The sequence below is a fragment of the Phyllobates terribilis genome, unplaced genomic scaffold (genome assembly GCF_046119375.1).
Source record: "Phyllobates terribilis strain yellow unplaced genomic scaffold, ASM4611937v1 Scaffold_7__3_contigs__length_470593459, whole genome shotgun sequence".
Lineage (NCBI taxonomy): Eukaryota > Metazoa > Chordata > Amphibia > Anura > Dendrobatidae > Phyllobates > Phyllobates terribilis.
The window spans coordinates 243369907-243396505 of NW_027362767.1; the positions used below are offsets into that span (position 1 = coordinate 243369907).

Here is a 26599-nt window from a genome sequence, read left to right on the forward strand (position 1 = left end):
TCCATCCAGGCGGCCATAGTAAGTAATCAGAGGAGAGTTTTCGTCACGACTCCTGGGTTGAGCGCTCCCAGGACAATGTATTTGATAACAATGCCTAAAATAACACAAGAGATCTGAGCAGCGGGGCATCAGTGGACGCCAACGTCAGACAAAGGCTTGGCATGACTCCCGGTATTATCATCAGCGCGGTGCAGAATGGGAAAGTGAATGCCCCAAGCCTGTTAACGCAGCCGCAAAATGGTATTTTTTTTTTTTTGAAGTTTGAAGAAACCATTGTAACGTTACCTCCCTTCTTTTGTCAAAAGTTTGGAGTTTTAAAATATTTAAAAAAAAAAATAAAAAAACATAAACACATGCAATGTAAAGGGCCTGTTACAGCACCGCAACACTGCAAAACCTTTCTACCAGCTGTACATTGGAGAAATCGGCTCAGCTCTGCCGAGTACACACGGAAATTCCCTTCTAGTCGACGGAAGGGAAAAAGAAAAGTACTTTTGTAAAGGGGCACGGACAGGTATCTGTATCATAACCATTGGGTTCACTCCGCCAATCACCAGATGTTCTGGGTGGGTGGATGAATACAATGCTTTGCTCTACAGAGCGTCATAAAAGACATAAAATACAGATCATTTCATCACTTATCACCAGGACAGATTCTAGTGAGATATTTGTACAGTGTTTCACGATGGCTTAAAAAGTGAAGCAAACGGCACCCACAACATTAGCCCCCTTGGAAGTGGCAATTGGGGCATTTATGGTAATTAGTTCCCCATAACCGGGATCATAATATGGCCACAGTTAAGAATCCATGTGACAGCAACAAATTCTTTGGAAAGAGTACATAAAAGTTTTAGAAAACTTTGACATGTTAAAAACTTTCTGTTGGTGGAGATCTGGGTGCTGAGATCCCTACTGAGCGCTAAAACAATAGGTCGGCTGATGGCGGTGCTCCTTGGAGAGCCGAGGGAGCGGTGGAAGGAAACTTGGATTTCCAAAGACAGTTTAACGAACAAAGTACTCAGCTGATCAATTCGTCCCCCCCTTGTTTTTGTGGCGGTCTCAGCACTCGGATCCCCACAAACGTATCCACAGATTTATAAAATGATAGTTACACTAAAGCCCTATTAAAAGTTGGCCAAACCTGCCGATTTTGGAGGGATCGGGCCGACCATTGAATGTGTTTTGGGGCATTCGGATATTACTTGTCGGGTCAAAATGTCAACACCTGACCCTGTCTTGATTAACAGGTTCTCATTGCTGATTAATCACGGTGGAGGCTAACAAAGCCCCCCATTTCCTTACTTTGAGAAGCTGTTTTTTTGGGCGCAACTGGGCACGGAGATCTTTTAAAAAAATATCCCTAACTACAGTGGATATAAATATGGTATAGTCACAAAGTGTAAAGTAACTACCTCTCCCCGACGCGCGGGTAAGAGATAGGACGTCATTGAAATTCAGCAAGATGGCAAAAAAAAAACGAGGTGGTACCCCCCTTATTTAATAGGGAGCGGGGGGGGTTTACAGTAGAAGCTGATCAAGGATTTAAGAAGCAATCGAGCGCTAAAGATCCAACCCCTAAGGATGGAGCAGAGGCTTATTCCATCATAATCCTCCGAGAATGGATAGATACATGAAAACCAAATGGAAGAGGGGTGAGGAAGAGGGGAGAAAGAAAACCACATCTCTAGACGAGTGGACTGCGCTCTCATTAGACAGTCCTCTCTCGCAAGAGAAACCACAGAGACAACTGAAAAGATGGGAAGAAGAAGATGATGATGATGATGAAAGAGTTAAAAAAAAAAAAAATTGGGTTTCAGGTGAGGGGTGCAGAGCAAAAGGCTGCAATCCCCCTCAACAAGAGGAAAAGCCGATGGGGGTTTAGGGCGTTTCTTTTGTAAAAGGGGGGAAAAAACTATCAAATTTTCGGTTACGTTTTGGAGAGGTGGGCGCCAACGCTGGGCACAAGGGCGAGATCTGCCCTCTCCCGTTCTTGTGAGTTACACGTCCGGAGTACAGGTCAGGATGGCCACAAACCTTCCCCCCAGCAGCGGCAGCTTCTCGAGGAATACCGGTTCTGCTTAGGATGCAAATGTGGCTTTTTTTTTTCTTTAACTAAATATATATTTATAGGTTACATAAATAGATCTGTCTCTGCCTCTCTCTGTACATAAAGTCTGTGCACAAACGTATGCATATTCACAATATACACAGTGAGCCTTGTCAGACAAGTCCTAGATGCGTACTCGGCGCGGCCCCCGCGGACCACGTTATGCACATACAATCATTCACAGTACATCTTCGCCAAAAACTTGAGGTTTAACCTTTTTTTCTTTTTTGTGTGTGAGATGTCAAGCGATGTGTGCGAGCGTCTCTGCTGGCCGGGGGTTAGACCATTTGCCACCAGTAAATTGTCAGGGGTCACCTCTACCCGGTTTCCTTCTAACGTTGGAGCACAGAACACGCCCGCGGTTGGGAGTATTCCTCGGCGTATCGCTCTATAGGGCCGGCTAAGAAATGACGGTGAATAGCCAAATGCAACGAGGCTCCGGCGGAGAAGCGGGCGCCGAATCTCCGCAGCGTCGTGTACAGCGGATATCGCTCCGAACGTACGAAAGAAATGGGAGGAGGCGGCGCGAGGAAACCACTCCAGCAGAAAACACAGGCTTGACCTTATTAGAAGGCAGGAAAAATCTGCCCATGACAGTCCTCTTTCCTGAATGTCCCCTTTGTACAAAGGCCATATTTATATATATATATATAATTATTTTTATATATATATGTACATATAAAAAATAATATTAATAAAATTCTGACAAAAAGTCCCACGTTTATCTACAGGATTGGGTGGTCTGGCAGGAGGATTGGGGAGGAGGCGAGTGTCCGGAGGGAGGTGCAGCTCCCGGGTTTCCCTGCTTAATACTGAGAATAGCTCAGTACAGATTTTTATTTTTTCTTTCAGTAAACTCAGCTCTGCTTCATCAGAGTAGTAATCTGTGCCGTTTCTGCCTCATTTATTTATTTTTTAATTTCTATATTGCAACTTATTCCCCCTATGGCCAGGAACAACTAGCAGCATTGCAATATCCGTCATTGCTTCTGTACTAATTTGGGCTTTTTTTTAAGACACAAGTCCGATTACTTGCGTCAGGAACCGGGATGGCACCGAATCAGCATTTTTTCGGAGACGTGAGGATAATGTATGTGGGCAGCACGTGACAATCAGAGCACCATAGAAGATTTTGGTTAACGATGTGTGCAGAGGGATCACTTGCAAATATGTTGCAGCATTTTTTTTTTTTTTTTGGGGGGGGTGTTGGTGTCTCTGTACCTCCCTAAGACACTCTCCTCCTCCGGTGTTGCCCTGTACGTTCCTGCACTGCTCACTCCTCCTTCTGGAGGGCTGTTGGGCCCAATTTTTCGTCGCGGCAGTTGTCGCCGCCGTCGCTGCTCATTCCTGTGTAGTGAGAGGTGTTGCCATTGCTGCAAGGCTCGCTGCATTCCCGGGGTAAGGCACATGCTACAGTTTGAGGGCTGGATTCTTCCTCGGTGACTGTGTTTCCGCTGGTCCCATTCACGTGGGACGGGCTACGGCTGTCGGTCGATCCCTAGGGTAAAATAAAAACGGGGTGATCCTAAAGAAGGGAAGAGAAGTTTCCTCCTCGGACATGAATATAACGTGGTCTGTGCTCACTGGCATCCATCATAATATACAATAGCTGAGACCCCCCTAAGAGAAGTCCTTAACATCGAGGGGAGCCACCCATCACCTATTCTATGGCGTTCATGCCTCTTGTTATAGATGGGTAGAGGATCTCTGAAAATAGCATTTAAAGATATTAAAGGGGTTTTCTGGTTTAAAAAAAACCTGCCCCCCACTGCCAAACAAACTGCGCTTTATCACCCTCCCCGGGTCCAAATTGAGTCTTCGACACTGCTAATGGTGTCTGTTATCATCTGCAGCGCCGATGAGCTTAGTGATTGGCTGCTGTGATGTCAGTGCTGTAAACGATGAAAGACACCGGGAACATAGGCTGGACCTGGGGAAGGGGGGTAAAGCACTTTTTAAACAGACGGCAGCCAGGGAAAAGAGGAGTTTTCCGAAAAGGGAAAACTCCTTTAATTCTGAAGAATAAGCAGAATATATCTGCAAGCTGACATTCTGCACTGAATGTATACCCCACACCTGATACGATATAACAGTAGCTATGCGTCCTCTGGCTTATGTCTCTTGACCCATCAATTCAAGAGTCAACGTTCAGACTCACATGAACAATAGTCTAAGTCTCTTAACCCACTGAACAAACACACAAATTCAAGAGTCAATGTTCAGACTCTGCCTCCTGGCCTACTGAAAATATACGTCCGGCATAATTAAGATTAAATGATCTGTCGTCACACTGTGCGTCCTCTATAGATCATCCCTGCTGTCCAAATTCTTACCTGTTTGTTCACTTTTTTGTTGGTTTTTGTCACTTTATTAACAGAGTTGTTATCTCTTCCACGTCTGGAAACACACACAAAAAAGAAAGTGACTGTGAAAGTGGAAACTATGGATTCTCACAAGTGAAAAGTGATTGTACTCACCCTTTTCCTGGACCTCCAACAGAGACCACTTGCATGCCGAAAGCTCCCCGGCCTCGCGAAGGTTTGCTGCCGGCCCACTGACCTACCACCATGCCCGCGATCTCCAGTTTGCCTCCTTGTGGAGGAATAGGATGAACTCCTGCATTGGAGAAAAAAAAAGTTACGAACAAAAAAAATACAGGGGACCTTGTGCTAAAAGACATCAAATACTCACCTGAAAAGCCTCTATTTCTTCCAGGCGGAGGTGGAGGCATGGATCCCATGGCTCTGGGATACAGCGGCACTGGGTAAAAGGGTGGCATCATAGGGGGCATGAATGGTGGCGGTGGAAGAAGTGGTGGAGGAGGTTGGCGGTTAAGGTTGATCCCCTCTAAGATGCTCTGTCTCATCTTCTCCACTTTGGCTGCCTGCTCTGCCTGCGGAAGGCAATTATGGGATCACTGCCATGATGACGCCACCTTACTGTGCCAATCCAAGACGTGAGCAAATCTGACTACTTACCTGTCCGTCGCACAGTTCAATCAACGGGACTTTCTCACGGCCGGCTCGGATTAGCTTGCTCTGGAAAAGCTTCCCGTCAAAGTAGATCCACGGGCAGCAATGCTCCCAGGGTACGGGCTGGCCGCAGGCGTCATTGGCAAATAGTGCAGTGTCCACCCCACTCATGAAAAGAGCCGCCAGCTGCACTCCACGGGCATCCAACTTTTCAATCTGCTCGGTGAATCAACACCAGCTAATTACTTCTAACCCTAAAGACGTGCACTTTTCTTAGGATTTGTCATCCATCTCTTACCTTCAGCTCTTGGAGTTGGTCGGGTTCGTAGAGCTGAGAAGATACGGCTTGGGCTAGGAAGGAGTCCAGCTCGTGCCTCAGTAATATCCGTCCTCCGGGCCACTGCATCATGTACCTGAGAGGAAGAAGAGGCTGTGACACCTGCATGTCTGGGAGCCCACCGACTCCTCTGACACTGTGCAATCAGAAGCCCCCCGCTCCTCACCGCAGCACGCAGCACATCAGGAGGAGATGGGTGGGCACGTTGGCTGGATTTAGCATGCTGGGGGTGTCCGACTTCATGCACGCCAAGAAAGCTCTCATCCTGCGGTTCTTGTCTTCTACGGCTTTGCCCAGCCATAGTTTCTTCAAATTAGGACAGGTCCATTCTCTAAAGGTCAACGCTGACACCAGCTCTGGCGTTTGAGGAGACTTTCCTTTATAGGCGGACCATTCCTTGATGATCACTGGTGGAACTAAGGAGAAAAAAAATAAAACAGCATATAATTCACAACATGTACGTACACCCTGCCATTTCCCGCCTGTGTATCGGCCCTCCACTCACGTGGATGATTTGCTTTCACAGCATACAGGTCTTATTACAAAGCTCATAGCTTCGAAATGCAGCACACAATCCAGGGGACCGGTTCAGTTGCACCTTTTGTAGGTCCCTGTCCTCTGTTGCGGCGTTGCTGTTTGTTTTGCAGTCCTGCACTTAAAGGGTTATTCCCACCTTCATAGATAGATATATTGTTGAATAGCGCTTGTAGAAACAAGCAATTTTGCAATTTACTGATTACTAAAATATGCAGCCGTTCTTGAGATATTAACACTTTTCTGTTGTTTACAGCTCGTTGTCTAGGAAACCGACCACCGCTGCTATCTTGTAAAGAAATGCACGGGGATTAGGAGGTAAACATTGCGCTCCAGATTCAAAGCACTGCTTACAAGCTCAATAGAAAAGAACCTGTAAGCACGGCAGACTTTCTGCTGTCTGGCAGCGGTGGTCGGTCTCCAAGACATTGACAAAAGAAAAGTGTTAATACCTAAAAAACGGATGAAAATTTTAATAAGCAGCAAATCACAAAAGTGATTGTATTTACAAGCTCAAGCGGATAAAATCCATTAATGAAGATGGGGAATAACCCTTTATAGGGGTATCACCTATACACTGCTGCATGTTTGGCTGTTTCAGTTAATGCCATTGCTAGACTAGCACTCCATTCAAACTACTGGGCGTGACCCTGAGGCTGGGGGGCATTGAAGACCCCCAATAATATAGCACTTTATTACCTATCCAGCAGATAAATGCTTCGGGGTGGAAAATGAACTCAATCAATATGTGTACTAAGCACCTCCTGTAGGCGGCACCTATAGATCCCAAATACGCTGGGTTCCTTATACTGTCACTTCTGCGGATGCACGGGACTAATCGGCTGCAGACTGCATTGCAAAAGGTGAAACCCACAGTCACAATCTGCAGCGCCGGACAACTTATGCTTTTGATTTTCGAGGCAGAATGTCGATGAGATGATCCGAAATGCTGAAGAATGAGGACAAAAAAACAAATCTGCTGCAAACCTGACCTTACACCACAGAGGCCCGGATGCTTTTATGATCATCGCAATCCTATAAACTACAGTCAGCCCTGAATGAATATCCAGTGCAGGGTGACGGCACAGACAGCACGCAGAAATATCCTTAGGAAGATTAGATAAGGCAGCTTAGCAGGACAAAGGATTTGTGTAAGCGAGCGAAAAATGATCAGAGGCCGGAAGTAAACAAGTGTCGTACCGCGCCGCTGGTTTACTCATTTCATTAGCCTATTAAGGGTCCTAAAAAGTCAATATCGACTCTAACGAGCCTTGTCACATGACTTAGGATAAAAGCCAGAACCAGGATCTCAATTTGCAGAAATGGTGTTTCGGGGTACTGCCCCTCATCAGTGCAAAGTGTGAGATCTGGTTTGGCTGAGTGAGAGGCATCTGACCGGGATCCAAGGGGTAACGTTTCTCCTTGCCAAGACTGACATGTTGAGTAACCCCATCCACAAAGCCAGAATACAGACGAGAAGACTGCCATAAAAGATGGGCAGGTTAATGGCTCACCGTCCACAGGCAGGCGACGGCGCATGGCGAGTCGCTCCAGGCGCCTCTGGATCTCAGCGAGGCTGAAAAGGACTCCATATACGTACTGGCGAGCTGGGCGGAAGAGGATGGCCGCCGGTGGAAGGTCAGGATTGCACTCATCCTCTATGCAAACAGGCAGTTTTATCTCGCCCTATGGGGGAAAAAACGACATCATATGAAGGATATTACTGTAGCCTGACCCCCTGACAAAGCTTTTTAGTCCTCTTAGGGGACTTGAGCCTATGATTGTTTCATCGCTTGCACTATATATTTCAATATTTCAGTAAATCACAAGCTAAGCACAAATATGGCAGCGATGGGAGTTGGTCTCCAGCTGCAGCCCACAATAATGTTGTGGGGGCCAATGGGAGTAGGAACGGACGAGTGTGGGAACACCACTTTTGTATGTCTTACCTTGGTAAGCACATGGTAAATGTATGGATACATAAGACCACGGCGATGTCTATGTTCGGCCACCCGTAAGACTTCGGGGGCCACTGGAGGTAGAGGTGGGGTAGTAATGTCCATGTGATTCCTTGTAGCCATGGACAGCAATGATGGAATCTCGTTGTGTCCCATGTTCTGGCCAGTCTCTCCACCTCCTGTCTGATGGCCCCAGTTCTGGGAGAGCTTGTCACCGGAGGATTCCTCCCAGTTCGTCTTATGCTGACGAGTATCTGTCACATGACTGCGCAAAGGAAAAATAAAAAGCTTCACGCAAAATTCCCATACGTGAGGTTGACCATGAATGCTACACCCAAACCAAAATGCCTCCCGTCCCCCGACAGGGGTGACTTACTTGGATGCGGCGCCGTTTTGGTCTTCATCAGAAGAAGAGGAGGGTGATGATTCCTGGCCTGATGAAGTGCAAGGCTTCAAAGATAAGGAATTGGGGAACTTAGAAGCGGTCGTGTCGTACGGCAGGGACCAGCCAGAAAACGGGCCACTTTTTAGCAGCTTGTCATCATGGAAGTGAGACAAGTCGCCCATGTGGTGAGGAGGAAACACAAACCCAGAATTGGGGCCTGGAGGAAATGGGTGGTGCTGATACTGCAGCTTTGGGTGCATCTGGTGGTGTCCAAACTACAAAAGAAGACACGTTTTATTTATTGTCTACTATTAACTACTTAGATCGCCCATAGACTGGTGGTCCACATTTTACTCTGCAGTGACGTTCTAAAATGTCACTGCAGAGTAAGCAGCTGGAGGAGCCGCTGCCAGGCACAGCCGGACTCCCCATAGAGAAGGTAGAGATGGTTTATAATAATGTCTGTCTTTACGATTGCTTACACACAGCACTAAACAAATGCATTTTACAAAAGCTGAAAGTGTTTCATCCTCCGGACCCAGAGATCATGTGATCATTGGGTGCCGAGAGAGAGCAGGAGCTGCAGGGTCCTAGCAGACCCACATCAGCTTTGATGTTCAAGCAGGAGGATGAATTTGGCCTGTAACTTGGGGTAATATACCAGTTACAAGGGTAATCAGTGATAAAAATAAATTGATCTAAATGTTGAAATGCCCTCTTAAAGGTCTTTTATGACCTTATGGGGAGGAGGGTGGTGGTGGGGCACAATGTGTGAAATAAATGAAAAAATAAAAAGAGGAAAAAAAGCCAAACATGTCCAATAAATAATAAAACAATTGTTAGGCACATGGGAACACAATTTAAAAAGACTTTTTTTTAATAATGTAAAAAACAGAAACAAGTTTCCTTTTTTTCTATATATTTTCCCCGGATACAAAATTAAAAAAAAGGCCTCATGTATCCCCAAAAAAAGCCAAAAATTATTTGAGTATCTGAAAAAGAAAAATGTTTAGAGCTCTTATAACCGCAAGTACGAAAAAAATACAAAAATGAGACTAGTCAGGAATGGGGCAAAATGGCTCGGTCCTAATCTAGTAAATTATAATTCTTCAGGTTGGCAGAAATCAGCTATAAATGATATTTTTCACAAATATCCACAAATTGTCGCTGTAATAAAGGGCATTTGGCATACATTAAAGAGCGCCGGCTCAAATCCTGGACAACCCCTTTAACAACAAATCACAGTACGTTGTATAAAACACAAGCAGATGAAGTGCAGGGAGGGAACGCTCACCATAGGTTTGCCCACATGTACTCCGCCCATTTGGCTGTGTGGTAGAGGGGGAACTCCAAACTGATTAGGTCCATATCCTGCAACTAAGGAAAGCAGGAGCTCAGCAGTCTGACCCTGCGGGAAGTACTGCACACACCCTTCACTCCTGACATACTCACCGATGAAAGGAGAAGGACTGAGCTGAGGGGGGCGCTGCTTGGTGGCGACCGAATAATATTCCACGGCTTTTTTAAATCGGTCGATCTTATCTTCTGTCCGGGACTAAAATGCAAAATAAATATCTGTCCAAGAGTGCAGCTAACATTTCTGGGTTGTGTGACATTGCTTGTTCCCCTCTAATAAATGCTACATTTCCCATCAAGTCTTTGCAGTTTCAGCACCGCTTATGAGACGTATATGTCTCAGTTTATCCAATGTGATGGATATATATACACAGCAGATTCAGTGTTTCCTATGTGACGTTTGTATATATATATATATATATATATATATATATATATATATATATATATATATATATATATATATATATATATATATATATATATATATATATATATATATATATATATATATACACACACACATATATATATATATATACACACACACACACACACACACAGCAGTCTCAATGTATTTTTTTTGTCATGTATATAGAAGTCTCTGTGTATCCTATGTGACGTATACACAGCAGTCTCAGTGTATCCTATGTGACGTTACAGCAGCAGTCTCAGTGTATCCTATGTGATTTATATACAGCAGTCTCAGTGTATCCTATGTGATTTATATACAGCAGTCTCAGTGTTTCCTATGTGATATATATATAATATATACACACACAGCAGTCTCAGTGTATCTTTTGTGATGTAAATAGAAGTCTCAGTGTATCCTATGTGATTTATATACAGCAGTCTCAGTGTTTCCTATGTGATAGATATATATAATATATACACACAGAGCAGTCTCAGTGTATCTTTTGTGATGTAAATAGAAGTCTCAGTGTATCCTATGTGATTTATATACATCAGTCTCAGTGTATACTATATGACAGAGATATACACACAGCAGTCTCAGTGTTTCCTATGTGATGTATATATATGTAGCAGTCTCAGTGTATCTTATGTAATGTATAGACGTCTGTGTAACCTATGTGATGTATATACAGCAGTCTCAGTGTTTCCTATGTGATGTATAGACAGCAGTCTGTGTATCCTATGTAATATATATACACAGCAGTCTCCGTGTGTCTTATGTGATGTATATACAGCAGTCTCAGTGTTTCCTGTGATGTATATATAGCAGTCTCAGTGTGTCCTTTGTGATGTATATACAGAAGTGTCAGTGTATCTTATAAGATGTATATACTGCAGTCTCAGTGTATCTTATGTGATATATATAGAAGTCTCAGTGTATCCTATGTGATTTATATACAGCAGTCTCAGTGTATCATGTTATGTATATACAGCAGTCTCAGTGTATCCAATGTGATATATGCAGCAGTCTCAGTGTCAATTATGTGATGTATATACAGCGGTATCAGTGTATCTTATGTGATGTATATACAGCAGTCTCAGTGTGTCCTAAGTGATGTATATATAGCAGTGTCACTGTATCCTGTTATGTATATACAGCAGTCTCAGTGTATCCAATGTGATATATGCAGCAGTCTGTGTCAATTATGTGATGTATATACAGCGGTCTCAGTGTATCTTATGTGATGTATATACAGCAGTCTCAGTGTGTCCTAAGTCATGTATATATAGAAGTGTCACTGTATCCTGTTCTGTATATACAGTAGTCTCAGTGTATCCAATGTGATATATGCAACAGTCTCAGTGTCAATTATGTGATGTATATACAGCGGTCTCAGTGTATCTTATGTGATGTATATACAGCGGTCTCAGTGTATCTTATGTGATGTATATACAGCAGTCTCAGTGTGTATATATAGCAGTGTCACTGTATCCTGTTATGTATATACAGCAGTCTCAGTGTCTCCTATGTGATATATGCAGCAGTCTCAGTGTCTCCTATGTGATATATGCAGCAGTCTCAGTGTCTCCTATGTGATGTATGTATAGCGGTCTCAGTGTCTCCTATGTGATGTATGTATAGCGGTCTCAGTTCTTATGTGATGTATATACTGTCTCAGTGTGTCCTAAGAGATGTATATACAGCAGTCTCAGTTTGTCCTATGTGGTGTATACACCAGTCTCAGTGTATCCTATGCGATACAGCTATGGCTGGTGTCTCCCCTACTTGTGATGGTTCTTTCCTTTCAGCTCTTGCAAGCAGGAGGCAGGGGAGACAGGCTGAATCTACACCACATAAAATAATCCTGATAAAGCAGACAGCAATCTGTGTAAGTCAGTGGAAATGTATAATCGTAACTTGCAATTGTATGGAAAGACCTATCATACTTGCCAACCGTCTTGGGATTTCTGGGCTAAAAGGCGACGTCCACTCCAGGAATCCCATAATAGTTGGCAAGTATGTCTTATATACAGCATAAATGATATCTTCAGCTGCATTGGGGAACATCTAAAGAAACAAGGAGGCTGGAGCTGGTGGGGAGAGGAGCAGTCTGAGACAAGGAGAAGATGGCTACTCAGGAGAGCGTGTCCTGGACAGGTGGTCAGAGTGGGCATCATACCACACAAGTGCTTATAATAAAAGGGGGAAAAAAATTCTGCTGCAACTGAGCCAACATGAAAAATACCACAGTTAGAAAACTGCGGGTGAGTTACCTTTATGTTTGCAAATGAAATTTCCTAAAATCTTTTGCCATCTGATTTCCTACTCACCTGCGAGTGTCTGAATATCTCCTTCCCCACAGCATCGAGATTAGAGGAGTCTTTAATAGTAGCCACATACTCGGAGACGGCTTTTATAACCACATCACAAGGTGGCAGGACAAGCTGGTGAGCGCGGACCTGCGAGTAGATCACACAAGGAGCACGGACTTAATATGGTCTTTCAAGACGCTGGATCGGCGATTAACGGCCACTGCCATAACGGTTTTACCTTAAAGGGGTTTTCCCAGGATATGCGAGCCTGACATAAATATATAAAATATATATTTTTGAAAATGAATCCGATTGGAAAAGTTTTAATGTTTCCAAAATCGCTTACATAGGAAGGATTAAATATCCTGGTAAAAGTCCTTTAAGGGATCTCGAATGGGAAAAGGGGAACTACAGGATGCAGGAAGGTAGAAAAACAATTCATATAAAGTGTGGAAAGCAATCTCTAAATCACCTTGAGTGAAGCCAGAGGATGATCTGGTCCCAGCAGACTCCAATGAAATGCAGCCAAGTCCTCATCGGGAAGAATGTGATTACCTACATCGATAAAAAGACACGGGCGGTTTAACCCAAGACATCTAGGATGGACGGTCAGCATCATCTAATAATCATCCCATGCAACGTCGGGGGGGGGGCTACAGCCGAGCCACAGGTCGTAGACACCAAGTCTGGGACCGCACTGCATATATATTAATATGTTTGCAAATCAGTAAAAATATAATGCAGAGCACTAAGTATAGAGGAGGCAGACACAAGGGTATCTCACGACTGTATGGGCACATCCACGTAGGACGGACAGAAAGCTATTGCGTACTTCAATGCAAATTCTGCAGTTCCCCCACTCCCTCCCGGCATATAAAGGTGCATTGCCAAGAGTCACTCCATGGTGAATATCCGCAGAAATAAATGACGCGCTGCAGATTTATTTAGAACCCAAACAGCAGATATTTTTCTGCGCCACGTGAAGGAGTCATCCACATTCCTACAATTGAGATCTGCTGAAAATCAGCAACATTTACGCTAAGTGTGGACGAAGACTAAAAGCCTCATGATCAGACAGTTCTGAATTTGGCCATATGGCCGTACTCAGAAGCCAGAATACTCTACTGAGCATTTGCCATATTTCTCTATGGAAAGTGCTTGTCGTGGAGTCGCAAAGGGAGGAGGGGTTGTCGGTCAGCAATGCATTTAAAGGGGTTTCCGCTGTCAGAACTCTCGTCTGCAGTATTTTTTTTACCTACCTAAAAGATATAGGTGATATGACCCCTTCAGAACTGGATACTGGATCACTAATCTCCCCACCCGAGAAAGAAAGATCCCAATGTGAAGAGTGGTAGTGCACACGCACAACTACTTCTCCGTCCACTTCTGTGGGACTGACAGACGGCTGTTCTATAGAAGCGGATGGACTAGTCCTGCATTCACACAAGGGACTTTGGGACTCCCATTCTCAGGATTTTTGGTGGCGCCAGCAATTGGACCCTGAACGATCATCATACATTTATCACTTACCCTGTGGATAAAAGCCCTCAAATTCTGTATGCACTTACAAACTGTGCCAACTCCTATTAAGCCAGTGAAGAGCAGATGTCGTGGACTCGGCAGGATGTAAATCGTGTAGTGGTGCGGCATGGACTGGATAATTGTCTGGAAGGACTTAACATCAGCAGGAGACCCCTTACCATTCCTCTGTGCTGCTGTTACATTGAAGCATAATGCAGAGGGATCTCTGGCCACGTCACCTGTATTCCGGCCAAAGTCTCTGTGCAGCCGCTGCCTTTTGGTGAAAGTCATGAAACATGTGCACTGCTGCTCCATTTACATGGGGGAACATGGGACCCCCGCACTTGTGATAGGTTAGGGTCTTAAATTTGCTTCACCTAGCCTGATGTTTTTTAAGTACTTTTATATCAACACTGAAGCACAACCCATTACCAAAGTACAAAGCACCACAATGTTGAAATGTCAGATTTTATTTTTTAATTACCATTATTTTAAAACTTGCTTTGTTTTCACCTCTCCTGATGTTTGCGGGATAAAAGCCTTTAAAGCCGCCCCCTGACTAGTCATTCCTTTCCAATAGGTTTGGTAAGATCCCAGCTCCCCTCTGACTTTACATCTCATATACTTATAGTAAATTCGCAGGATGCGGATCCCACCAAGAGGATCCATCGTGTGCTGAGAGAGTGGAAATCGGTGGTCCCATTGGAGGGTTATGCCAAAATGTACGAGATGGAAATATCCTTTTAAAGGTTATGTACACATTCACCGTTTTTTATTGTTCCATCAAATCTTTAAGGGGTTATCAATTTTGTTAACAACTTCAAGTCTTTGGGTCTACAGCTCAAATGCAAACCCTGAAAGACCCCTTATAGCCATGCGCCTCCTTACTTTTTGCTAACCTGCCAAACTGGCAGCAAGTTAAAAAAAAAAAAAAAAAAAAGCAGCGGATTGATGCATCTGACAACACAGCAGGGTTTGTTTGGAGTCTGTTACCATGGAGACACTTCTGGTCTGGGTAGGCGCTGTAGACTACAGAGTTTTTCTCCCTAATCATTATTTGAAAAATTGCTCTGTTTTGGACGCAATGAAACACGTTTCACACTCAAAGGTGGGGGCAGTTGTCTTTGATTAGTTTGAACAGTCATTCTGATGACATATTCCTTTTAAAGGGAGTCTTTCAGCACAAAATGACTGTTCAAACCAAGCACAGGTGCATCTTCTCACCTGCTTGTTTTTTTGTACATCTCTGCTCGCCCCTGGCTCTTTATAAAGCCAGAGATGTCAATCAAGTATTAGGGGGGGGGTAGAGATAGATGGAAAACAAGATGCACCCCCAGGGTGCACGGAGAAGCTGTGCTTGGTTTGAACAGACACTTTCTGCTGTCAGGCTTCCTTTATTCCCAATCATTATATGGTTGCATGCACACAACTATATTTTGCTCCCTTTTCTCACCAGAAATGTACATGTGTAAAGACTCAAGCGTTTTGTAGGAATGACCGCTCTAGTTGGAGTGTATTTCTCGGCAATGAATGCATTACCGCCATATGCAGCAGGGGCCGGCGACCTGCAGCACTCCGCCTGTTGGAAGTGCTGCAGGCTGCTGCCCCGATAAAGAGAAAGCTGTATTGCACACAAAAAAGAACATGGACATTAAATGCAGCTGTATGACTGTGCCCTTTAAATCTGCATCCTTGGTTGCCGCCTTACCCAAAAGGGCAGCGAAGATGGGGAAGTTGCTCATCTTGAGGCCCAGCTGTTTGGCTACCTCTTGCATTAGAAACTGGTTGGTAGTGAGATTCTTCCCATTCCAGCTGAGCTTCAGGGCGTGAGAGCTGTAGTAAGAAGGGATGTTACACAAGGCGTATTCAGAGTCATGGGCAATGAGGCCGTGAAATCCGTTCTCCCGAAAGAAGGATACCACTTCCAGGTGATGATCCTCCAAACTCTGAAACACCTGAAATGCAGGAAGGGTCACCATGTTTGTGATTATTGCTTTTGTCACATCACATTCAGCAGCCAAAGCAATGGATAAAAGGAGGCAGGAAAAGCTGAATGACAGGACAGGGGAGTCTGCGGAGACATTACTCCCCGGCCGGACACCAGCAAGCAAGGAAAGGGAGATAGCGAATGCGAAACACAGAGGGCACAACTACACAGAAGTATTCAATTAAAAAAATAAGTAAAGTTTCCCAAGCAAAACTATTAGCAGTTTAAAGAAAAAAACTTTATTAAGGAAGAAAAAAGTTAGGACATTTAAAAGAAAAACATTCATATTTGTACTAGGATTGGGTCATGGGAGTTTAGTGCAAGTTAATATAATTATATCACCCCCCACCCTCCCCGATGCTGGCACTTTCTAAGCACGATTGGGCATGTTGGATTTCAGCATGCCCATTCCTTCTGTTCTCAGAGTAAAGCCGGCGGCAGAGGTTTCTTGCTGACCATGGCATATCGAGAATACATGCACATTTGGCCAAACCCAGCATGTATGTGTATGGGGGTGTAAGGTGGAATAGTTGTCAGCCATCTAGTGTAAAAATAAAAAATCTTGCATGGATGTCCTGTTTGGCACTACCGGGATCCTGGTTGCTAACAGTAAGGGTTATAGGTGTTTATGTATTAAAGGGAATCTGTCAGCAGATTTTTGCTATGTAGTCAGAGACCCTGATTCCAGCGATGTATCACTTACTGGGCTGCTTGCTGTAGTTTTGATAGAATCCCTGTTTTCTCTGTTATAGCTGTGGCAGTTGTCAGAATGCTGAGCTGTGTATAACTCCACCCACACCACTGATTGGCAGCTTGCTGACTGCACACAGGTACCTGCCAATCAGTGGTGGAGGCGGGGTTACATAGATTAGCCTAACTGCTGTGCATATGAGTCCTAGTCCGGCAGTGATAATCTCCTGCTGATAAAACACTGATTGTATTGAAACTGCAACAAACAGCCAAGTAAGTGACACATCGCTGGAATCAGACTCACTTGCTCTATATCCTGCTGCTCTCAGATTAAGTAGCAAAACCTGCCGACACATTTCCTCTAATAAAAGCTGTACGAGTAAATTTTTGATGACTACTCCCCCATTATGTATTGATATGACTTCATACCCAGGCAGAACTGAAGCCTTCTTCCTCTTGGCACTGAAAAAAAAAAGACATTTTACAGCTCACTGCTGCTAAAGTATGTACAAAACCGACCTAATACAAAAAGTGAGCTGCCGGCCAAGCCACAATAATTAGTGCCGTGCCTCCTGAGGCTGCCAGGCTAACTGCTGCCGTAGCATGCTGAGAGTTGTAGTGTCGCTACAGCTGACAAGCCGCTGCTAGCATCCACTGGTCTGTAAGATAATCCGGCATTTCTCGAATGACGTGTTCTAGCCTCCCTCCGCTGGCGCCGCCGGGATAGTTGGTACTGTACGTAGTCTCTGCCATTCTGATTATGCCAATTTGGGCTGACCCTCTCCTCCCGTTTTGTTGTCCTGTACTGATCAGGAATTAACCACTGCCGGCTTGTCACCTTATCAAAAATGTTGCTGCAAATAAATGCCCTCTAAATGCCACCTTGGCACCGCCACCAGCTAAATACTGTACGTCACTCAGTGCTTGTTAAAGCGATTGTTCCATCGCCACTGAGCTCAGAGAGGGGTCCTGAGTGGGGGAACTCTGCCCATGACACCTGTATACCCCTCCAGTGTTGGCCTCCACAAGTTAACCCTTTCGGGGCTTATTTACATGGGACTGGACAGTTTTAGGTACTTCTGCGGGACAGGACATCAGGATACAGTAAATGTGCCACAAACCTCAGAACAGCATACAATGACGCCAATACATGCCAAAGAAACAACATGCTAGAAATAATGCACCCTGCCCCGGATGATTACCCACCGCGGCTGGAGCCGTACCGATGTAGCTCATAAATAGCATGGCTCATGTTTTCGTGATTCATTCAGGCATCACTCACTGTATGTGGGACTACGCATTCTGGCACATGGCACTTTACCAGCATAAATTTGTATGTTTACTGCATCCTCCTGACCCAGTATCACCCACCCTAACCTCATTCATTGTAGAACTTGCTTCAGGGAATATAAATATATATATAAAAATATTTAGATTTGAGAGTCCTCAGTGGTTGATACCTTTTAATGGCTAACTGAAAAGATGGTAACAGATTGCAAGCTTTCGAGGCTACTCAGGCCTCTTCATCAGGCATAGTATGTTTCGAGTAGCCTCGAAAGCTTGCAATCTGTTACCATCTTTTCAGTTAGCCATTAAAAGGTATCAACCACTGAGGACTCTCAAATCTAAATATTTTGGAACTTGCTTGTAACGTGATAAACTGATAGTTTTTACTTTCGGCAACTTAAATGCCATCTACAAGATTTGTGATAAATGTATTATCACTGGGACCCCACCGATGACTAGAACAGGGGAGCAGTAGTGGGCATGCTCGACCGTTCACTTCTCTAGGAGCAGCAGTGGGCATGCAGGGCCACCACTCCCTTAGATCGTGATCAAGCATACGCACCAGTGCTCCCTTTATAGGACCTTATCTGCAAGGCTCCCAGAGGCCATACATACAGGTGCTTCTCACTAAAATTAGAATATCATCAAAAAGTTTAATTTCTTTCAGTTCTTCAATACAGAAAATGAAACTCATTATATAGAGTCATTACAGACAAGAGTGATCTATTTCACGTGTTTATTTCTGTTAATGTTGATGATTATGGCTTATAGCCAATGAAAACACACAAGTCATTTTCTCAGTAAATTAGAATACTTTATAACAACAGCCTGAAAAATGTTTTTAAAATCCAAAATGTTGTCCTACTGAAATGTATGATCAGTAAATGCCCTCAATACTTGGTCGGGGCTCCTTGTGCATCAATTACTGCATCAATGCGGCAATGTGGCATGGAGGCGATCAGCCTGTGGCACTGCTGAGGTGTTATGGAAGCCCAGGTGGCTTTGATAGCAGCCTTCAGCTCGTCTGCATTGTTGTGTCTGGGGTCTCTCATCTTCCTCTTGACAATACCCCATAGATTCTGTATAATAGATCCTCTATGGGGTTAAGGTCAGGCGAGTTTGCTGCCAATCAAGCACAGTGATACTGTTGTGTGTAAACCTGGTATTGGTACTTTTGGCAGTGTGAACAGGGGCCAAGTCCTGCTGGAGAATGACATTTCCATCTCCAAAAGCTTGTCGGCAGAGGGAAGCATGAAGTGCTCTAAAATGTCCTGGTAGACGGCTGCGCTGACTTTGGTCTTGATAAAACACAGTGGACCTACACCAGCAGATGACATGGCTCCCCAAACCATCACTGATTGTGGAAACTTCACACTAGACCTCCAGCAGCTTGGATTGTGGCCTCTCCACTCTTCCTCCAGACTCTGGGACCTTGTGGAGTGTGTCAATGACTGCCTTCTGGACATCTGTCAAGTCAGCCGTCTTCCCCATGATTGTGGAGCCTACTGAAACAGACTAAGGGACCTTTTTAAACGCTTAGGAAGGCTTTGTAGGTGTTTTTTGTTAATTATTCTAATTTACTGAGATAATGACTTGTGTGTTCATTGGCTGTAAGCCATAATCATCAACATTAACAGAAATAAACACTTGAAATAGATCACTGTTTGTAATGACTATATAATATAGGAGTTTCACTTTTTGTATTGAAGAACTGAAATAAATTAACTTTTTGATGATATTCTAATTTAGTGAGATGCACCTGTATATTACACATTTTGTTCATGGAGTAACCCATTTAACATACCTGGTCATCATTTGATACGCTTACTATTTGTGTGGATCACATCTGTGTGGTGCCTTGTTTCGTTACTGGTGCATGCACAACAACATAATCAGGACACCATGGCTTCTATTATGCCACCGCCAATGCCCATTCATGTGGGGGCAGATTTATCAAGGAGCCGTGATGGTCCATAGATTACAGTTCTCAGTAAGCTCCATAGCCATCTTGCAGCAGTTTGGAGAAATATCCCCTAATGTCTTCCATGGAGAGCTGTCAGACCATGACCCCCTACAGTTAAAGCACCACTCCAGCGTTTGTTTTAGTTTACCCCTGGAGTGGTGCTTAAAATCCCAATTCTCCTGGCCCGTCAGATACCCACCTTCCGGCGTTCTCATCCGTTTTCACCGCTCTGTCGCCTGCAGTTTGTGACCTGCCGGCAGCTCCATTGTTTCATGGAGTTGCACGGAGGTCACTAATCAATGCTAGGCTGTGTGCCCACGATGAGTTTTTTAAGCGTTTCCGCAGCGGCAAAAACGCTGCAGAAACGCATGGTAGAAGGCCTGCCATGTCCCCCAATGATAATCCGCATGTGCTGTGCACATGCTGCAGAAATTTCCGCTGCGGATTATCATTGTGGAAAAAAACACAGCACTACCAATTATTTTGTGGAAGTGCTGCGTTTTCTCTGCCATTGACTTGCATTAGACCACATGCACTCCGCTTCACTAGATAAGCACATGCGGAATACATACGTTCAATGTGCGGATGGTACCCGGGTGTGGAGGACAGGAGACTCTCCTCCGGACCCGGGTACCATAGAAAACTGGGAAAAAAATAAAATAAAAAACAAAGATTATACTTACCTTCTGGTGGCCCCCGCTGCACTCATCCTTTCATGCCGGCAGCTAGCGATGGACAGAAGGACCTGTGCTGACGTCATAGTCATGTGACGGGTCACACGACGCTGACGTCGGCAGGTCCTTCAGTGTACCGCTGCCGGCAAGGAGAACAGAGGGAAGCAAGACAGCGCGGGCCATCAGAAGGTAAGTATAGATTTATTTTTTTACCATTCTTTCGGTCACACTATATAAATCCATGCCGTTTGAATGGATTTATATAGTGTGACCGAGTTGACAAGCACTTTCCAAGTGATGCTAAAATCGCTTGGAAAGAACTTGACAACCCGCATGCGGAAATGCAAGTGAAGAACGCTTCACATCCGCATGTCCCTGGCAGGAAAAACGCATGTACAATCCGCATGTACAATCCGCATGCATTTTTTCAGCCAGGGAGATGCAGAAAATCTCAGGAAAAAATCCGGAGCATTTCTGCATCGTGGGCACACAAGTCAGACAGCCTCGGTCTGGCTCTCATAGACTTGCATTGAGAGCATGTGACGTAGCTCCCGAGTTCCGGCCACTCAGAAGCTGTGCTCACAAGATAGCGCCGTGGGACTGGTCAAGAGCCGAAAAACGGTGAAGATAACGGAGGGTGAGTAAATGACTGAGGGCTTACGCTTAAAGCACCACTAAAGCAGTAAAAAAAAAAAAAACACTGGAGTGGTGCTTTATAGAAAATACAACTTATGATAGCCTAAGACCCTTCTGGTGATCCAAGTGCAGGGTCCAGGTCTCGCAGACATAAGTCTGTTAGGCCACACAATGGACCCGCTATGGGAAATAAGCAATCTTATCACCAATAGACTAGGCCCGAGTCAGAGCTGCTGCAGGATGGATAGACACCTTGTACAGACATTCTCAGGTTGGCTTAAGAAGTAACCTCTTCCCATAGCACTACAGTGTAGACATCCCGTGCATCATTCATGTGACCACTCCAGCCAATCATTGGCCTCAGCAGTGACTACTGCATGTATGTCATTAAAGCTAGTGATTGGCTGCAGCAGCCACCTGACTGATGGACGGGACATCATCACTTCCGGTACTGGTGGACTAGAGGGGTGAGTAATGCTTATTCACTTTACAACATATACACTGTCTATTTTTCTTATTATTCCAAAAGCCCTTAAGTATAAAAAGGAAATCCTAAAAATGGGGAGCCTTTTCTTTTTAATTGCATGTAATTTGGGTGAATAGAATTTTTTTTTTTTTTTGCAATTGGGAGTCATTAAAACAAAAAAATTGCACATTTCCCTTCCGCAGCTTTTGTGTAACCGAGAATCCATCAGAGAACTCATTCTGATGAGAGTTTGTAACGTTTAACAGAGTTCCTCTCAGCTTTATGACCACATCAAAATTGAATGTGCAGAAAAATAAAGCCTGTAAAAGACAAACGGTGCAAAATATTCAATGAAACAATTTAAAAGTGTTATGCTCCAAATACGTGGAAAAAAATAAATTGTCCCCAAAGGAGACCAGTGGGAAGAAGTTAACTTTCCACAGACACCTGCACCAATTAGCGGAACATGGTACTTTAATCCCTGCTAGAACGAGTCAGCAGTGCGCACTCAACCATCGCATTCTCTATGGGACTGCTGAGAGCTGTGCTCAGGTTTATCCGGCAGCCCCATAGAGAATGAATGGAAACAGTAGTGCATGTGCTTGTACCGTCTTCTGCCAATCAGTGGGTGTTCCCAGCTGGTTAGAAATGTTCACCCCGACCCATTTAAGAATTTTCTGGAAGTTTAAAAGAGGTGGGCAGAGAGTATAAAATGTTATAAAGTGAAGAAATAGCATTATTGATCAGTTATATCCACCAGTGCCAGAAGTGATGATTTCCCCATCATGTTACATGTGAGCTGTGGCTCTCTATTGGCTGCAGTGGTCACGTCACTTCTAGATGAGCAACCAGGAGTATTCAAGAGGTATGGAATTATCATATTTTGCTATGTAATCTGAGAGCAGCATAATATAAGGCCAAAGACCCTGATTCCAGGAATATCTGATTTATTATGCTGTGTGTTGCGGTTTCAATAAAATCAGTGTTTTATCAGCAGGAGATTATCACTAGAGGACTAGGTGTCGTGCTCTCCTGGTCCAGCCACGTACCCGCCCCTGATTGCAATGACAGAAAGCTGCCAATCCGAGGTGTGGGCTGAGTTATACACAGATCTGCATTTGAGCTCTGGTAGACATACCGCAGAGAAAACAGGGATTTTAGCACAACTGCTGCACCCAGTAAACTAAGTGATGTATCGCTGGAATCAGGGTCTCCGCCCCTACATTATGCTGCTCTCAGACGAGGTAGCAAAAACCTGCTGACAGATTCCCTTTAATTTTAGCCCATTTCTGAAAACTTCCTGTAAAATCCCTGCAATTTATGTTGAGATATAAGGCTCTATTCACAAGTCCATATTTTTTTTTTAATCCGTTTGGAGAACATGACGGGACATGAATCATATAGGATGGTCACCACAGCCGCTGATTGGGTGCGTTTTTTTTAAGCTCTGCACATGCCCAGAAAACTAGAGGGGATCATACATTCTATTAGAAACGGATCGGTTACCAACGGAAACCAGAGTTTGAATTTTTCAATGAATGCATTCAAACTGTCTCAGAACTCACGGAATGTCTGTTCCTCTAGCTCCTCCCACTATGAAATTTAAAGAGATATTCCCATCTCCAAGATCCTAATTTTTAGTAGGTGTAATAATATTAGCAAACATCTCCAATTAGAAATATATTGTTCTCCTGATAACCTACGTCACCTTTCCCCCCCATGTGCAGGGCATTATAGTAGCTTAGGCATCCATGGTTACGACTACTAGAAACTGTCACTATATGGGTGGTCATAACCATGGATACCCAAGCTACTGTAACGCCCAGCACATGGGAGAAAGCGACATAGGTTATCAGAAGAACTATACTACATTTCTAAATGGAGGTATTGGCTAATATTATTACACCTACTACATTTTGGGATAGGATCTAGGCGATGGGAATACCCCTTTAAAAGTCACCAACTGCCGTCTCCTCTCTCAGTAATGGGGGTATTGGTCCTCACCGAACACAGATTTAATCCCTTAACTGACAATAAAAGATCCGTCCAATGAACGATCTGATTACAAAGTTGATTATTTTCAGGTCTAATATGGGGGGAGGTGGGGAATGAACCCGCTGGTTGCCCTTTATAAACGGCTGTTGATCTCGTGTGCTGGGCATGTGAGCAGAGCCTTGCGTTATCTGTTGCAGCTTTTTAGGATGCCGCCACCGTTCTGGCATGGCGCATCGGTGGCATAATAGGCAAACCTGTCGTCACACCAACTGAACTGGTGTGGCCCAATGGGCAAGCCTGGAGCCGGATGCCACTTGCCACCTAGTCTGGCACCGGCCCATGAGGAGGGCATGCATTAGGGGAAGCACAGGGGGTCCTGCCCAGCAGGGGGTCCAGGTGGGCACAGTCCTGTTACCTTCACTCTGAAGCGGATCATGGCCAGGCGGATGCAGTGTGCCAGGCAGGCGGGCGGCAGGAACCAGGCCCGGGGGGGCGGGGTGCCCTTGTTTCCAACGTGGCTGACAATGAGCTGCGCCGTCTGCCGCTCGCCCTGTGCCCGCCGGGCCCACTCGGGCAGCCGCTCCTTGGCCAGCGTGCCGTTGAACATGGCCACCAGCTCCAGGCCGCCCTGGTACAGACAGGCCTGGGACAGCGCCGCCAGGTAGCCCAGCATGGCGTTCCACTGGCCCCCGCACACCCAGTCCGTCTGGTAGCCGCCATAGAGGCGCTGGAGAGCGGAGTCCGCATCCACCAGGACCCGGCAGGGAGGCGGCGGAGGAGGCGGCGCCGCCGGGGACGGAGCCTGTGCTGGCGGAGGAGGCGGGTAACCCCCGGGGGACAGGCCCGCACGGTGCTGCTGCCGGGCCACCGTCCGCGCTAACTTCAGCAGGTCGACGGGCACCACCGCCCCCGGGCAGCGCTTCTCCAGGAACTCCTGGAAGCCCTGCACCCCCATAGTGCCGGACCACGGGGAGGAAACCCGGATTATACGAGGAGCGAGAACACGAAGGACGAGAGGAGCCCGGGGACACCGAGAGCGGAGACCGGTGCGGCCTCACAGGAGCTGGGTGCGGGGGCACAGTCCCTGCGCGGCACGCGCCGCCATCTTAATCGCCTTCTTCTTCGGCAGCTCTTACCACTACGCCCCACTTTCCCTCCAGCCACTCAGCGGTGTTATCTGGGACATGTAGTTCCCCGCCTCATTATTTATAACTGACGTCTATTAGATTGCCAACTACAAATCCCGTCAGCCACTGCGGGAGGCGACGTTGGCTTTAGTTACTGGGAAATGTAGTCCTCGCCTAGTTATCGGCGACGGCTGAATTAAAGAAGCGAACTTCTATACCCGAGAGCATCCGCGGCCTCACGGATTTTTTTTTTGCTAATAAGCTTTCAGACAAAAACGTTTATATTTTTCCAGTAAGAGACACAGTGTCCGCCCATACCAAGAGAAAGTCATTACCTTCTGCTAATAGAGAAGAAGAATAGAAACCTAAGTAGCATTGTGGGGGACCTCGAGGCATTCTGGGAGATGTAGTTTGTACGTGGCTGACGGCAAGCATGCTGGAAGGCGCTGATAAAATCCTAGGACTACATTTCCCGACAGCACTTGCAACTGGATTCTGCCATTCTGGAGATCAGTTCTGAGAGAAAAAAAAAGAATAAAGTTTTGCCCTTACAAAGGTTTTATGTGCTCATAATCCTTCATGTAATAAAAAGGGACAGGGTGAAGCTCCTTCCTGGCACCGAATTCATTTCATAGACCATACTGCTACATCTGATGGGCACTAAGTTTAAAACTGGCCTTAAAGGGAACAGTGTCAGGCACAGGGCCTATAGAGCTAGCCACAGCGCCAACAGCAGCATCCATGATGCCAATAGTGCCAGTCACAGTGCCAACAGTATCAGGCACTGCGGCAATAGTGCCAGTCATAGCACCAGTAGTGCCAGCCACAGGCCAATAGTGCCAGCCACAGGGCCAACAGCAGCATCCAAAGTGCCAATAGTGCCAGTCACAGTACTAATAGTGCCAGTCACAGCACCAATAGTGCCAGTCACAGTGCCAATAATGCCAGCCACAGGGCCAATAGTGCCAGCCACAGGGCCAATAGTGCCAGCCACAGGGCCAATAGTGCCAGCCACAGGGCCAACAGTAGCATCCAAAGTGCCAATAGTGACAGCCACAGTACCAATAGTGTCAGTCACAACACCAATAGTGCCAGCCACAGGGCCAACAGCAGCATCCAAAGTGCCAATAGTGACAGCCACAGTACCAATATTGCCAGTCACAGCACCAATAGTGCCAGTCACAGGGCCAACAGCAGCATCCAAAGTGCTAATAGTGCCAGCCACAGCGCCAACAGCAGCATCCAAAGTGCCAATAGTGACAGCCACAGGGCCAACAGTAGCATCCAAAGTGCCAATAGTGACAGCCACAGGGCCAACAGTAGCATCCAAAGTGCCAATAGTGACAGCCACAGTACCAATAGTGCCAGTCACAGCTCCAATAGTGCCAGTCACAGTGCCAATAGTGCCAGCCACAGGGCCAACAGCAGCATCCAAAGTGCCAATAGTGACAGCCACAGGGCCAACAGTAGCATCCAAAGTGCCAATAGTGACAGCCATAGTGCCAGTCACAGTGCCAATAGTGCCAGTCACAGCACCAATAGTGCCAGTCACAGTGCCAATAGTGCCAGCCACAGGGCCAACAGCAGCATCCAAAGTGCCAATAGTGACAGCCACAGTACCAATAGTGCCAGTCACAGCACCAATAGTGCCAGTCACAGTGCCAATAGTGCCAGCCACAGGGCCAACAGCAGCATCCAAAGTGCCAATAGTGACAGCCACAGTGCCAATAGTGCCAGTCACAGCGCCACCAGCGGCATCCATTGTGCCAACAGTCACAGGACCAATAGTGAGAGCCACAGTGGCATTCATAGTGCCAACAGTGCCAGCCAGCACACCAACAGTCACAGCCACAGCGCCAACAGTATTGGGCACAGTG

The 26599-nt window shown here is 45.6% G+C and overlaps 1 protein-coding gene across 3 annotated transcripts; it reads right to left on the reverse strand.

Annotated features, from left to right (window-relative positions):
* Positions 1-1897: 1897 nt before the first annotated feature.
* FAM120C (family with sequence similarity 120 member C) lies at positions 1898-24748 on the reverse strand. 3 transcript variants are annotated; one of them, XM_073640035.1, is made up of 17 exons: positions 24011-24748; positions 17004-17036; positions 15606-15852; positions 12849-12931; positions 12395-12523; positions 9746-9848; positions 9588-9670; positions 8285-8568; positions 7900-8173; positions 7465-7636; positions 5583-5832; positions 5378-5492; positions 5086-5295; positions 4799-5000; positions 4585-4699; positions 4441-4504; positions 1898-3605 (listed from the first exon to the last, which is right to left on the reverse strand). In XM_073640035.1, exons 1-17 carry the CDS (start codon positions 24548-24550, stop codon positions 3381-3383), a joined length of 3129 nt encoding a protein of 1042 aa, XP_073496136.1. In that variant the 5' UTR covers positions 24551-24748; the 3' UTR covers positions 1898-3380. The 3 variants fall into 3 exon arrangements, with proteins under 3 accessions (XP_073496136.1, XP_073496135.1, XP_073496137.1); XM_073640034.1 differs by having other exon boundaries at positions 4585-4723; XM_073640036.1 differs by lacking the exon at positions 17004-17036 and having other exon boundaries at positions 4585-4723; positions 24011-24747.
* Between the last annotated feature and the right edge of the window lie 1851 nt (positions 24749-26599).